At 40.4% G+C, this 14797-nt stretch overlaps 1 protein-coding gene and 1 pseudogene across 1 annotated transcript; one reads left to right on the forward strand and one right to left on the reverse strand.

The window, feature by feature from the left end:
• The first annotated feature begins 1018 nt into the window (after window positions 1-1018).
• On the forward strand, window positions 1019-3273 carry LOC138399907 (chromobox protein homolog 1). Its single transcript, XM_069494656.1, has one exon. The coding sequence runs from the start codon at window positions 1231-1233 to the stop codon at window positions 1786-1788; it is 558 nt and encodes a 185-aa protein (XP_069350757.1). The 5' UTR covers window positions 1019-1230; the 3' UTR covers window positions 1789-3273.
• A 4721-nt stretch (window positions 3274-7994) lies between these two features.
• On the reverse strand, window positions 7995-8073 carry LOC138380971 (U4 spliceosomal RNA; annotated as a pseudogene).
• Between the last annotated feature and the right edge of the window lie 6724 nt (window positions 8074-14797).

The following is a 14797-nucleotide window of genomic DNA, read 5'->3' on the forward strand; positions in this document are numbered from 1 at the left end:
TTTTTATTTATTTTTTTTATTTCAGCTCATTATGGGGGTACAAAAGTCCAGGTTATATATATTGCCCATGCCCCCCCATCCCCCCCGAGTCTGAGCTTCAAGCGTGTCCATTCCCTAGACAGTGAGCATCGCACTCATCATGTAGGTATGCACCCATCCCCTCCCCCCACCCCATCCCCCCCAGTCAGAACTTCAAGCATGTCCATTCCCCAGGCAGTGTGCATCGGACTCATCAAGTAGGTATACATCCATCCCTTCCCCCCAGCCCCCACCTCTGTCCGATACCCAATTGGTGTTATTCCCAAATGTGCACTTAGGTGATGATCAGGGAAACCAGTTTGCTGGTGAGTACATGTGGTGCTTATTTTTCCATTCTTGGGATACTTCACTTAATAGAATGGGTTCCAACTCTCTCCAGGAGAACCAAAGAGATGCCATATCACCGTTATTTCTTATAGCTGAGTAATATTACATGGTATACATATACCACATTTTGCTAATCCATTCATGAATTGATGGGCATTTGGGTTCTTTCCACATCTTTGCAATTGTGAATTGTGCTGCTATAAACATTTGGGTGCAGGTGTCTTTTTTATAGAATGACTTTTGTTCTTCTGGGTAGATGCCCAATAATGGGATTGCTGGATCGAATGGTAGGTCTACTTGAATCTGTTTAAGGTATCTCCACATTGCTTTCCACAGGGGCTGCACTAGTTTACAGTCCCACCAGCAGTGCATGAGTGTTCCTGTCTCTCTGCATCCATGCCAACATGTATTGTTTTGGGACTTTTTGATAAAGGCCATTCTCACTGGAGTTAAGTGATATCTCATTGTGGTTTTGATTTGCATTTCCCTGATGATTAGAGATGTTGAACATTTTTTCATATGTTTGTTAGCCATTTTTATATCTTCTTTTGAAAGATTTCTATTCATGTCCTTTGCCCACTTCTTGGTAGGGTTGTTCGATTTTTTCTTACTGATTTTCCTGAGTTCTAAATAGATTCTTGGAGGCTCTTTTGTTCGGCAGAGGGGAGGGCCGTTGGCCGGGGCCTGCGGTACGCAGCTTCATTGAGGGGCTCCACCGCGGCCACCAGCTTGTTGCTTTCCCCGGGCGCCACTCCCCCGGCTGGCCCGACGCGACGCTCCAGTAGCGCGGCACCGATTCCTCTTGGGTTTTTGGGCGCTGCTCTGAGCAGCGTCACCCTCTACACCAGAAAGCTGGCGGGCACTATGGGGAAAAAACAAAACAAGAAGAAAGTGGAGGAGGTGCTAGAAGAGGAGGAAGAGGAATATGTGGTGGAAAAAGTTCTTGACCGTCGAGTGGTAAAGGGCAAAGTGGAGTACCTCCTAAAGTGGAAGGGTTTCTCGGATGAGGACAACACGTGGGAGCCAGAAGAGAACCTGGATTGCCCTGACCTCATTGCTGAGTTTCTGCAGTCACAGAAAACAGCACATGAGACAGATAAATCAGAGGGAGGCAAGCGCAAAGCTGATTCTGATTCTGAAGATAAGGGAGAAGAGAGCAAACCAAAGAAGAAGAAAGAGGAGTCAGAAAAGCCACGAGGTTTTGCTCGGGGTTTGGAGCCGGAGCGGATTATTGGAGCTACAGACTCCAGTGGAGAGCTCATGTTTCTGATGAAATGGAAAAACTCTGATGAGGCTGACCTGGTCCCTGCCAAGGAAGCCAATGTCAAGTGCCCACAGGTTGTCATATCCTTCTATGAGGAAAGGTTGACGTGGCATTCCTACCCCTCGGAGGATGATGACAAAAAAGATGACAAGAATTAACGCTCCTGAGTACCAGCCCCTGTCACATCTGACTGTGGGTTTCAAGTGGGGAGGGAAGGAGTTTTACTTGTCTTGACACCATAGAGGTGGCTTGAGAAGATGTCCTTTGAAGAGCCAGTATAGTTTCTGTGCCCTGCACCAGCCCAAAGTGCTTTAAAGCCGTTCAAGCTGTATAGATTGCACACCCATCCCAGTGGAGGGGAAGGGGGTAAGTGTTTCAAGGCAGCCCATTCTGCACTTTGTCAAGAAAAGCAAAGGGCCTTCTATGAAGGACAAAACTTGTAGAATTGGGTGTGTGGGAGAACAAAAAGATACTGTAGATCTTCAAAGAGCATCTCCACAACCCACAGCCTTCTTCCCAATAGTGTTAACTCTGCATTTTTACAGCGTAGCATGTGTGTAGTTTTTGGCTATTACTGGTGTATTATTTGGGGGTGGGAGGGATGGGGTGGGAGAGAAGGGAGATGAGTAGGATCATTTTGGTTAAAATTTGGGGCCTGATTGGGGAAATGGTGAAATAATGGAAAGAACAGACAACTAATGACTTGCTTCTATGTCCATAATATTTTACCTTTTCAAAAAATGTCATTGGCACCACAAATGAGGACTGTGAGAGACTGTTTAAAAGCTGTGAATGCCTGAAACCTATAAGCCAAGGTGTTCCCTGCCTTAGCTTACTGCTGTTCCCCACAAAGTACTAAGCCAGCTCATAAGTTACCAAAGCTGCCATTTTGGAGATGGAAACTGATTGAGGAGGGAAAGTCTTGTATTAGAGAGTATACATCGGCAGATCATTCTGTCCTAGAGGTGCTAATTCCTGAAATTAAACAAGACGACCCTTTCTTTTCCAGTTATGAAGTTATAAATAGCTTGTTCATCCAAGCCACTGGCTGAGGTGTTGGGGAAGAGGGTGGTACAGGAGATGGGAAAGTAGGGAAGACAAGGGCCCATGCTCTTAGGGCAGAGAACTCTTGGAGCCTCTCTGTTATTGTGTTTTTTTGTTTTTTTGTTTTTCTTTGAACGTTGGAGATGGGAGAGTAGGGAAGACAAGGGCCCTTGCTCTTAGAGCGGAGAACTCCTGGAGCCTCTCTGGTTTTGTTGTTGTTGTTGTTGTTGTTATTGTTATTGTTTTTTGAACTTTGAACTCTAAAACCATTTGGGTAGCAGGGTTCAGTCACTGACAGCACAAGTTTCATTGAATCAGTTCAAGAGTTGAATGATTTCAAAAGCCCTGGTCTCAGGAGAATATTAAACTTTCATACTGGGGCAATGATTCACTGTAAAACACAACACACAAAAAACATTTTTTAAAAAATCCTAAGAATTAAATGATACCCAAAATGCTCTGTCTTGAATCACAAGATCCACCAGTTCTTGACATCATCTAGAGTTGCAACTAGAGCTACATTATAAAATCTTTTTTAGGCATGTGCTAGATTTCTGTGAAAACTTTGTTTAAATGTAAACTTCATACCACACTGTCAGTTTTTGTCTTAATAAAACTATAGATTTATAAAAAAAAATAAATAAATAAATAAATAGATTCTTGTTATCAGCCCTTTATCTGATGTGTAGTATGTGAAAATTTTTTCCCATTCTGTAGGTTGTCTGTTTACTCTCATGACTGTTTCTTTGGCTGTGCAGAAGCTTTTTAATTTGATCAGGTCCCATTTATTTATTTTTGTTGTTTCTGTGATTGCCTTAGGGGTCTTCCTCATAAATTCTTTGCCTAGGCCAATGTCTGTAAGAGTCTTCCCTACATTTTCTTCTAGAATTCTAATAGTTTCCGACCTAAGGTTTAAGTCTGTTATCCACTGTGATTTGATTTTTGTGAGAGGTGAAAGCTGTGTGTCCTGTTTTAGTCTTCTACATGTGGCTATCCAGTTTTCCCAGCACCATTTATTAAATAAGGAATCTTTTCCCCAGAGTATGTTTTTGTCAAAGATTAGGTGGCTATATGAGGATGGTTTTATATTTGGATTTTCTGTTCTGTTCCACTGGTCTGTGTCCCTGCACTTGTGCCAATACCAAGCAGTTTTAATAATCACAGCCTTGTAGTATAGTTTGAATTCTGGCAAATTAATACCTCCCATTTTGTTTTTGTTGCTTAAAATTGCTTTTGCTAAATGGGGTCTTCTCTGGTTCCATACAAAGCATAAAATTATTTTTTCTATATCTGTGAAAAATGATGTTGGTAATTTAATAGGGATTGCATTGAATCTGTAGATCACTTTGGGCAGTATAGACATTTTAACAATGTTGATTCTTCCAATCCACGAGCATGGTATGGTTTTCCACCTATTTACATGCTCTGCGATTTCCTTCCTCAGTGTTTCATAGTTCTCGCTATAGAGGTCCTTTACCTCTTTAGTTAAATATATTCCTAGGTATTTTATTTTCTTTGTTGCTATTTTGAAGGGTATTGAGTCCTTAATTTGGTTCTCCGTTTGACTGTTATTGGCATATATGAATGCCTCTGATTTGTGTGTATTGATTTTGTATCCTGAGACTTTATTGAATTCATTGATCAATTCCAGGAGTCTCTTGGTTGAATCCTTGGGGTTTTCTAGATAAAACATCATATCATCAGCAAAGAGTGAGAGTTTGATCTCTTCTTTCCTTATTTGGACTCCCTTGATTCTGCTCTCTTACCTGATGCAAATGAAAACCACAATGAGATACCACTTAACTTCAGTGAGAATGGCCTTTATCAAAAAGTCCCATAACAACAAATGTTGGCCTGGATGCGGAGAGACAGGAACACTCCTACATGGCTGGTGGGACTGCAAACTAGTGCAACCTCTATGGAAAGCAATATGGAGATACCTCAAAGAGATACAAGTAGATCTACCATTTAATCCAGCAATCCCATTATTGGATATCTACCCAAAAAAACAAAAGACATTCTATAACAAAGACATCTGTACCTGAATGTTTATAGCAGCACAATTCGCAATTGCGAAGATATGGAAACAACCCAAGTGCCCATCAATACATGAGTGGATTAGTAAAATGTGGTATATGTATACCATGGAGTACTATTCAGCTATAAGAAATAATGGTGATCTAGCACCTGTTGTATTTTCTTGGAAAGAGCTGGAACGCATTCTACTAAGTGAAGTATCCCAAGAATGGAAAAATAAGCACCACATGGACTCACCATCACATTGGTTTCACTGATCATCACCTAAGAGCACATTTAGGAATAACATTAATTGGGTGTCGGGCAGATGTTGGGGGGAGGGGATGGGTGTGTACATACATAATGAGTGCGATGTGCACCGTCTAGGGAATGGACATGCTTTAAGCTCTGACTCAGGGGTGGGCAGAGGGGCAATATACGTAACCTAAACTTTTGTACCCCCATGATATGCTGAAATAAAAAAAAAAAGAAAGCTTCTGCAGAAGATTCTCCACCCCAGTCTCCTGATGGCCAGCTAGGTGGTGGAGAAATATGACAGGAGGGTGGGGATGACAGTGTCTGTCTCCGTAGGACTGTTGTAATGATTCAGGTGTGAAAACACCCACACCAGCGGGTGTCTGATACATGCTAGCTACTGTTTCCCCCACTTCTTGCTTAGGCTCAAGCGATCATCATCTCTTGTTTGTGACTCATTGTGATGAACTTCATCTCGTTACCTGTGTCCATAAACATGTTTTCTTTCTATGGGCAGGTGGGGATCATCACACGGATGTGTCTGGGCACTAATGCACATGATTCTTCTTGTGTGGGGAAGCAAAGAAGGATTTTATATTCCCCTAATATCAGAAAAAACTAGAATGGCATAATGATAATATTAATGCCACTAAGCATTGCACCTTTTCTATGTCTCAGGCACTGTGACCAGTGTTTAATAAATATTATCCTTTTAATTAGAAGACATTTACAAAGGAAAATAATCTATTTGTCTCAGAAAAAAATGCTTTAATATTTGTAGTTCCTCTCACTGTCTTTGGTAGAGATGTACCCTAATGGAGGGGGCAGTATATTTTGAGTTGAGTTGAGGGAAGGATGTCAGAATACAAGTGGGGCGTGCGGAGAGAGAGACTGAGAGAGTGAGCAGGTGTAAAGGTGTAAGCTAGTGGGAAGGGAGTTCTTTAAATTTTTTGTTCTGTATGAGAAATGGAATAAAACAGAATTTGGGGCACAGTCTGGGGAAAGGGAGGGAAGAGGAGGAGGAGGGTGGTGACCGGGCTTTTGCGTGGGAGGGCGGGGAAAGAGAAGGAAGAGGGCGGGACGGAGGGAAGGATGTTGGCTCAGGCACCTGGAGACTGCAAAGGGGAAAGATCATGGAGCCCTTAGTGGTGACAGTTGCAGGAGGTCCGCCACTCCTGAGCTGGCTGTTGGTTTCTTCAGGGTCAAGAGCTGCTAGGTCCTGTGTGTTCAGCCCCCCAGGGTCTGCAGTGGTGAGCACTGGTGGTCCTTGGCGCACTGCGAGGTGGGGGGTGCACAGCAGCCTGGAGTCCTACTAGGTGCTCAGCAGAGGAGTTTGCTGGAGGCCTGTGCCCAGTAGGTCCCTGGGCACCAGGTAGCTCACACTGCGTGGCTGACACGGGTAACCCCTGTCCCTCTTCCTTGCTCCCCACTGTCTGCAGACCGCTCAGCTGTGCTGGTTCCCACAGCAATTTCAGCAGGGCGAAAGTGAAGCCAGTCATTCTAGTAGTGCTCCAAAGCCTGGGGATGCCGGTTGTCCACCTGGCTCTCCTGTACCCGGCAAGGGGCACTCTTGAGCCAGGGACTTCCCTCTCGTGCTGGGCAGGGCTGACCTGGCGATGAGGTGATCCAGCCCAGATGAAGCTTCCTGCTCCTCTTTTCGTGTGGTTGTTCTCATTTACATCTTCCACGGTGTTGCTGAACCTTCTTAAGTGGACTCCGGAGCTCTTCCAGAGTTAGGTTCATTCATGACTAGCTCCAAATTGTTGCTCTTTGTAGAGGGCAGAAAGGCTGGGATCGCCTATTCCACCATCCTGCTCATGTCTCTCCCTCAGTATAAGTTCTTACAGCAGTTCTGAGAGTTACATCTTGACAACATGAGTTTCTAATTCAGGAACAGGTTATAACTAACTATTTATTGGGGCCTTCTTGTATGTGTTTGTACACAGTTTTGTTAATTCTTCACTTACAGACATTAAAATATCTGAATTTGTTATGATATGTGTATTTTACACTGTTGTAAATATAACCTTTCTATATATTTCTTTTTTTCTTTCAATTTGTTCTTGTTGCATTCAAATGCAATTAATCTTTGCGTACTGATTTGGAATGAAAAACTTAGTACATACTTAAAAATTCTAAGAAGTTGTTTGTTTATGCCTGCTGACATAGAACAACAACAACAACAAAAACAAACAAACAAACAAAGAAGTTGTTTCGGTAGATTCTTTTGTATCTCTGAATAAACTAGTCACATCTCTGAATTGTGATAGTTCTGTATCATCCTTTTCAATCTTTAATACATTTCTGATTTTTTTCATACATCCTTGGCTAGATCCCATGTCACAATGTTAAAGAGAAATAACAACAGTGGGAATGCACAGACTGTTTCTTATTTAGAATAGAATGTTCTCAACATTTCACTGTTAAGCATGATATTTATGGAAGGTTCATGAGTAGTTGCCTTTTACAGGCAAAGACATTTCCTTGGTACTCCAACTTCACTGATTTTCCTTTTAAATGATGTTTTTCTTTTCTTTTCTTTTCTTTTTTTATTTCAGCTTATCATGGGGGGTACAAAAGTTCAGGTTACATACGTTGCCCATGTACCGCCTGTCCCCCCAAGTCAAAGCTCCAGGCGTGTCCATTCCCCAGACAGTGCGCGTTGCACTCATCATGTAGGTATACACCCATGCGCTCCTCGCACCCCCCCTCCCCGAGTCAGCACCTTCAAGCGTGACCATTCCCCAGACGGTGCGCAACGCACTCATCATGTAGTTTTCTTTTTAAATAGTTAATAACAGATAAATTGCATCGATTACATTTTATGTGGAAATTTCCAATAGACACAAAAGTAGAAGAAAAAAAGTAACGATTTTTGATGTCTCAGCTTCAATAGTTGTAAACACTAAACCGGTTCTGCTTCATCTATAACCCTGCCATGAATTGGCTATAGCATTGCTGAGAAAAATCCCAAGCACTGTATTACTTAACCCATAATGACTTCAGTATGGACCTCTGACACGTGACACTTTATTTTATTTATTTACTTATTTATTTGTTTATTTTTGTAGCAATAATCACGCCTCGGATAAACCTCATTGGCTGTGATACTGACACTATGCAAAGCTAACACTTTTATAGATAGAGCCACCATGCCATTGTCACATGTAAGAAATAGCCCATAGTATGATAGCTATTATCACACGTAACAAATAGCCCATAATAAGTTAGCCATGTCTCTCCCCTCCAAGTGTTTTTCACACTATTGCGCTGCAATGTCAGTGTGTCCTAGGGCGCATACTCTCAAGCCCCCGGGGGCAGAGAGAAGGATGGATGGGTGTGCAGACACACGAGGGGCAGCGGGACAAACCTGTGTCAATGGCTGAGTTTCCAGACTGCAGCCCCCAACTCACAACAGCAGCCAGGGGAAGGGGGCTCCGAGCACACCGCCGTCCCCTCCCAGGGACCCCATTCTGTGGAACTTTGCCCTTAACCTCAGCGGAGGTGGGGGAGGGGTGGGAGGGGGAAGGACAGTCGATCTGTGACCATCTGCAGCTCCCCTTCCCCCACCTTTTCCCACTGTCATGCCCAGACCCCCGCACCCATCACCCCATCCCTGCCTGGGCCACACACCACCCTCCCCTGGGCCCTTCGGAGAAGGGACTAAAAGCCAGAGGTGACCTCTCCTTGATGTTTTCTGGGTGGAAGCGGGAGGGGTCACAGACCTAATTAGAGTGGAAGGACTTTTATCTTAGAATATATATCTAATTAGAGTGGAATTAGATGTATATCCTAAGATAAAAGTCAAATTTGCTTTTTTTGCCTTTAGAGTTCTTATTTACACTTTTTATTGAAAAGATGCGTATTTATAGAAAAAATACAAGTAAGCAAAAGTAAGAAAGGAAAATCCTACATCATCACAGCGTGTCAAAATAAACATTGTTAACATTCTCTCACATGCACTTCCAGGTTTTTAATTTATATGTAATCTTTTTATGTGTGAAAACTTTTATTGACATCCAAATGAATTCCATTTGTATGTACTTTTCTGCTTAAAATGCTATGTTAAACACAAAGAAGCCATGAGAAGATGCTCAATATCATTGGTTATTAGGGAGACACAGATCAAAACCACGGTGTGGTGCCACTTCCCAGCCCCTAGGACGGCTGGAATCTACTATGAAAACGGGAAAATAACAAGTGTCGGCAGAGAAATAAGAACCCTCACACCTTCCTGGTGGGAACGTAAAATGATGCAGGTTCTGTGGATAACAGTTTGGAGGTTCATCAAAAGTGAAGCACAGAACTGTCCTATGACCCTATCCGAATACAGTATATTTCACTGCTAGGTATAGACTCAAAAGAATTGAAAACAGGTGTTCAAACAAAAAGCTTGTATGCAAATGTTCATGGCAGCCCTAATCACAATTGCCAAGAGGCGGAAGCAATCCAAATAGGCACTGAGTGTTCCTATCTCTCCGCATCCATGCTAATATTTATTGTTTCAGGACTTTTTGATAAAGGCCATTCTCACTGGAGATAAGTGATATCTCATTGTGGTTTTGATTTGCATTTCCCTGATAATTAGAGATGTTGAGCATTTTTTCATATGTTTGTTGGCCATTTTTCTGTCTTCTTTTGAAAAGTTTCTGTTCATGTACTTTGTCCACTTTTTGATAGGGTTGTTTGATTTTTTCTTGCTGATTTTACTGAGTTCTAAGTAGATTCTAGTTATCAGCTCTTTATCGGATGTACAGCATGCAAATATTTTCTCCCATTCTATAGGTGGTCTGTTTGCTCTCATGATAGCTTCTTTGGCTGTGCAGAAGCTTTTTAATTTGACCAGGTCTCATTTATTTATTTTTGTTGTTGCTGTGATTGCCTTTAGGGTCTTCTTCATAAATTCTTTGCCTAGGCCAATGTCTAGAAGAGTATTTCCAACGTTTTCCTCCAGAATTCTTACAGTTTCACTTCTTAGGTTTAAGCCTGTTATCCACCATGAGTTGATTTTTGTGAGAGGTGAAAGGTGTAGATCCTGTTTCAGTCTTCTACATGTGGCTATCCAGTTTTCCCAGCACCATTTATTAAATAAGGATTCTTTTCCCCAGTGTATGTTTTTGTCTGTTGTGTCAAAGATTAGATGGCTATATGAGGATGGTTTTATATCTGGGTTCTCAGTTCTATTCCATTGGTCTATGTCTCTGTTCTTATGCCAGTACCACGCTGTTTTAGTTACTATTGCCTTATAGTATAGTTTGAAGTCTGGTAAATTGATGCCTCCCATTTTGTTCTTTTTGTCTAGGATTGCTTTTGCTACATGGGGTCTTCTCTGGTTCCATACGAAGTGTAAAATTATTTTTTCTATATCTGTGAAAATTGATGTTGGTATTTTAATAGGGATTGCATTGAATCTGTAGATCACTTTGGGTAGTACAGACATTTCAACAATGTTGATTCTTCCCATCCACAAGCATGGTATGGTTTTCCACCTGTTTACATCCTCTGCTATTTCCTTCTTTAGTGTTTCATAGTTCTCCCTGTAGAGGTCTTTTACCTCCTTAGTTAAATATATTCCTAGGTACTTTATTTTCTTTGTTGCTATTGTGAAGGGTATTGAGTCTTTGATTTGGTTCTCAGTTTGACTGTTATTGGCATATATGAATGCTTCTGATTAGTGTGTATTGATTTTGTATCCTGAGACTTTACTGAATTCATTTATCAATTCCAGGAGTCTCTTGGAACATTCATACACTGCTGGTGGGACTGCAAACTGGTGCAACCTCTGTGGAAAGCAATACGGCGATACCTCAGAGAGATACAAGTAGGTATACCATTTGATTCAGCAATCCCATTACTGGACATCTACTCAAAAGAACAAAAGACATTCTATAAAGAAAACATCCGCCCTTGAATGTTTATGGCAGGACAATTCACAATTGCAAAGATGTGGAAACAACCCAAGTGCCCATCAATACATGAGTGGATTAATAAAATGTGATATATGTATACCACGGAGTACTATTCAGCTATGAGAAACAGTGGTGATATAGCACCTCTTATATTTTCCTAGATAGAGCTGGAACCCATTCTACTAAGTGAAGTATCCCAAGAATGGAAAAATAAGCACCACATGTACTCACCATCAAATTGGTTTTAACTGATCAACACCTAAGTGAACATATAGGAATAACATTCATTGGGCGTTGGGAAGATGGGAGGGGGGAGGAGGGGATTGGTATATACATACATAATAAGTGCGATGCGCACCGTCTGGGGGATGGACACGCTTGAAGCTCTGACTCAGAGGGAAGGAGGGGCAAGGGCAATATATGTAACCTAAGCATTTGTACCCCCATAATATGCTGGAAAAAAAAAGATATTTTCACCAGTCTGCTAGAAAATAGGAAAAATAAAAACAATGCAGTCAATTTTCCATTAAATTAAATTTACTCAACTTAAAAAATACATATATATAATTATTTGATCATTTTCATTATAAAAATATGTCAAAAAAGACTATATAACATATGTATAGAATAAATAATACAAATGAAACATACACGTATATACCCACCATCCAACGTAATGACAGAACATTACCAGAACCTTTGATGCCCGTTGTGTATTCCTCCATAATCATAACCCTCACTCTTCCCCCATAAGTTTCCACTATCCAGGATTTTGTTATAGATTTTCACCATCTATATAAAAAAAAAACAAATAGGCACTGAGAGATAAATGGGTAAACAAAGTGTCCTTCATCCACACAAATTAGCCATAAAAAAGTAATTTTTCATATTACAACGTGGGTGAACCTTGAACATATTAAACTGTAGGAGAGAAGTCAGTCATGAAAGTTCACATACTTTATGATTTGTTTATATAAAATGTCCAGACTAGGCAAATACATAGAGACAGAAGGCAGATTGGTGGTTGCCAGGAGCTTGGGGAGGTGGAAATGGGAAGTAACCGCTTCCTAAGCGAAGAATTTCCTCTTGGAATGATGAGAATGTCCTGGACCTAGATAGTGGTGAAGGTTGCACAACATTGTGAATTTACTAAATGCTATGGAATTGTGCATCTTAAAATGCTTAAAATGGTTAGTTTTATGTTATGTGGTTTTATTTCAACAAAAAAAATGCTATTTTATTTTTTGTTAATCTTGTCATTCACATAGGAATATGTCATAAACATCTTTCCGTGGCATTAAGTCATCTTATGAAATATTATTTGGCTGTCTTTAAAATATTTGTGTTAAGTATTCAAGGCACCCTTTATTTATTTTTTAGAAAGATGGCATTAGGTTAGGAAACAATTTAAAAGTGCTTTGTCTCACTTTTGAGGAATTCTCTGCATACACACTGATGGCTTGAGATATCTTTGTCAATTACAAATTGAGTTACTCTTCATCAAATAATGTTGGGGTAGATACGTCATTTTTGTAGCAATAGATGCACAAATATTCATAGTAGATATGGGTGTGGTGAGACACATTTCACAGAACAGGTATGGCCTGGAGACTCCACAGACACTGACTTTTTGGTTCTATTAACAGAGGTAGACCACTGAGAAGGGAGAAGGTGATACTCCAGCTCCCCCAGGTAAATATGTCAATTTCTTCCTCACACTGGTTTTATGGATTGGAGAGATTAACTCACTTGCTTAAGGTCAGTGGTAGGTGGAGTTGGAGTGAATGTGATCAGTGTGGCTTCAGAGGTCATGCCTTAACCTGCAGAGAAAGTGGTTTTCAAAGGGGGTCTCAGCCCTTGGCACATCAGATCACCTGGGAACCACTTAGCAGATTGGACCCTTTGACAGATGGTGCCTAAATTTTCAACTGTAGTAATTTCACAGGAAATACATTCACTCATGTACAAAATAAAATTCACCCAGTGAGAAATATGAATGCTACATATAGCCTTCATTTGCCCAGTTTCTTCTTCATCATAAAGATAAACACTTGTACTTTTATGTAGCCTTTCATAGTATATTTAGGCAAATAATCTGTGTAATTAATCACCCTCTGTATCATCTTATAATTATATTCAAATTTTCATAAATAAAGTTTGTAATATTTAGTGCTCATTTCTGAGCACAGATGGGCCACTTTTTCTCACCAGTTAAAGGATCTGTGAATTGTTTTCAGTTTTGAATAAAACTGCTATGAATATTTGTGTGCAGATTTTCATGAGAACTTGCGTTTTCATAGCTGTCATAGTGGAATGGATGGATCATATTATAAATGCACTTTTGACATTCTAAGAAACTGCCAAACCATTCCTAAAGTGCTGTCATTTTTAATCCCTGTCAATAATGTCTGCAAATTCTAGTTCCTCCACGAACTCACTGGCACTTGGCGGTGTCAGTTTTTTTCCAGCCATCCTTATGCGTGTGCGCTGGTGTATCACTGAGACTTTAATTTGCATTTACTGATGAATTATGGTGTTGAACACCTTTTCATGTGCCTATTGGCCACTTGTATATCTTCTTTGGTGAAGTGTCTATTCAAATCTCATGCCCATTAATTTTCCATAGGTTGTTTACTTTCTTATTGTTGGATTCTGAGACTTCTGTATACATTTTGCATACAAGCCCTTCGTCAGATATGTGATCTGCAAGGGTTTTCTCCCAGTCTGTGGCTGGTCTTTTCATTAAGTTTCTTTCATACAGCAAAAGTTTTAAATTTGTATGAAGTATAATTTATCAATTTTTTCCTTTTATGAATTATGTTTACACTGTTACATGGGAGAACTCTTTTCCTAACCAACAGTTACAGTCATTTTCTTCTATGTTTTCTTCTAAAAGTTTTATAGTTTTAGATTAACATTTAATTCTATGATCTCTATTTAGTAAAATTTTGTGTAAGGTGTGAGGTAAGGTTTGACTTATTTTTATTTCTTAAATTGATCATATTTATTTTTATTTGTTTATTCATTGTTTTTAATTATTGCATGTGGGCATCCAATTATTCCAGCTTCATTTTTGAAAAGATTATTCTTTTAGTGTTCAAATGGCTTGCAGGTTTGTAAAAAATCAATTGACCAAATTTGGGTGGATGTATTTCTGAACTCCCTGTTATGGTCCATCTTTTGCCAATACCGCATAGTCATGGTTACTATGGCTTTATATAATAGTATGCCTTGAAAGGGGTAATTCGCATGCTTTAAGTATGTTTTTTCTTTTTTTTTTTTTTTGAGACAGAGTGTCGCTTTGTTGCCCGGGCTAGAGTGAGTGCCGTGGCATCAGCCTAGCTCACAGCAACCTCAAACTCCTGGGCTTCAGCGATCCTACTGCCTCAGCCTCCCGAGTAGCTGGGACTACAGGCATGCGCCACCATGCCCGGCTAATTTTTTCTATATATATTTTAGTTGGCCAGATAATTTCTTTCTATTTTTAGTAGAGACAGGGTCTTGCTCTTGCTCAGGCTGGTCTCAAACTCCTGACCTTGAGCAATTCACCCGCCTCAGCCTCCCAGAGTGCTAGGATTACAGGCATGAGCCACCTCGCCCGGCCTGTTTTTTCTTTTCAATTAATTTTTGGCTATTCTATGTCGTATGTATTTTTATGTAGATTTTATAATCAGCAGGTCTATTTCTACAAAAGGACCTGCTGGGATTTTGGCTGAGATTTCTTTGAATCTGTAGATCAATTGAAAAAGAATTAACATCTTCACGATATCGAGTCTTCCAATCCATGAACATTGTATACCTCTCCATTTATTTATGTCTTCTTGCATTTCTTTCATCAATGTCTTGAAGCTTTCACCATGAGGATCCTGCATGTATTTTGTTGAATTTACAGCTGAGAATTTCACTTTTTCTGGTGCAGGAGACTAAAAAAATTTATAGTTTC

The sequence above is a fragment of the Eulemur rufifrons genome, chromosome 2 (assembly GCF_041146395.1).
Source record: "Eulemur rufifrons isolate Redbay chromosome 2, OSU_ERuf_1, whole genome shotgun sequence".
NCBI lineage: Eukaryota > Metazoa > Chordata > Mammalia > Primates > Lemuridae > Eulemur > Eulemur rufifrons.

What these genes read in the sequence shown, in the direction of transcription:
- LOC138399907 (XM_069494656.1), top strand. Translation starts at nt 1,231, where the DNA reads ATGGGGAAAAAACAAAACAAGAAGAAAGTGGAGGAGGTGCTAGAAGAG.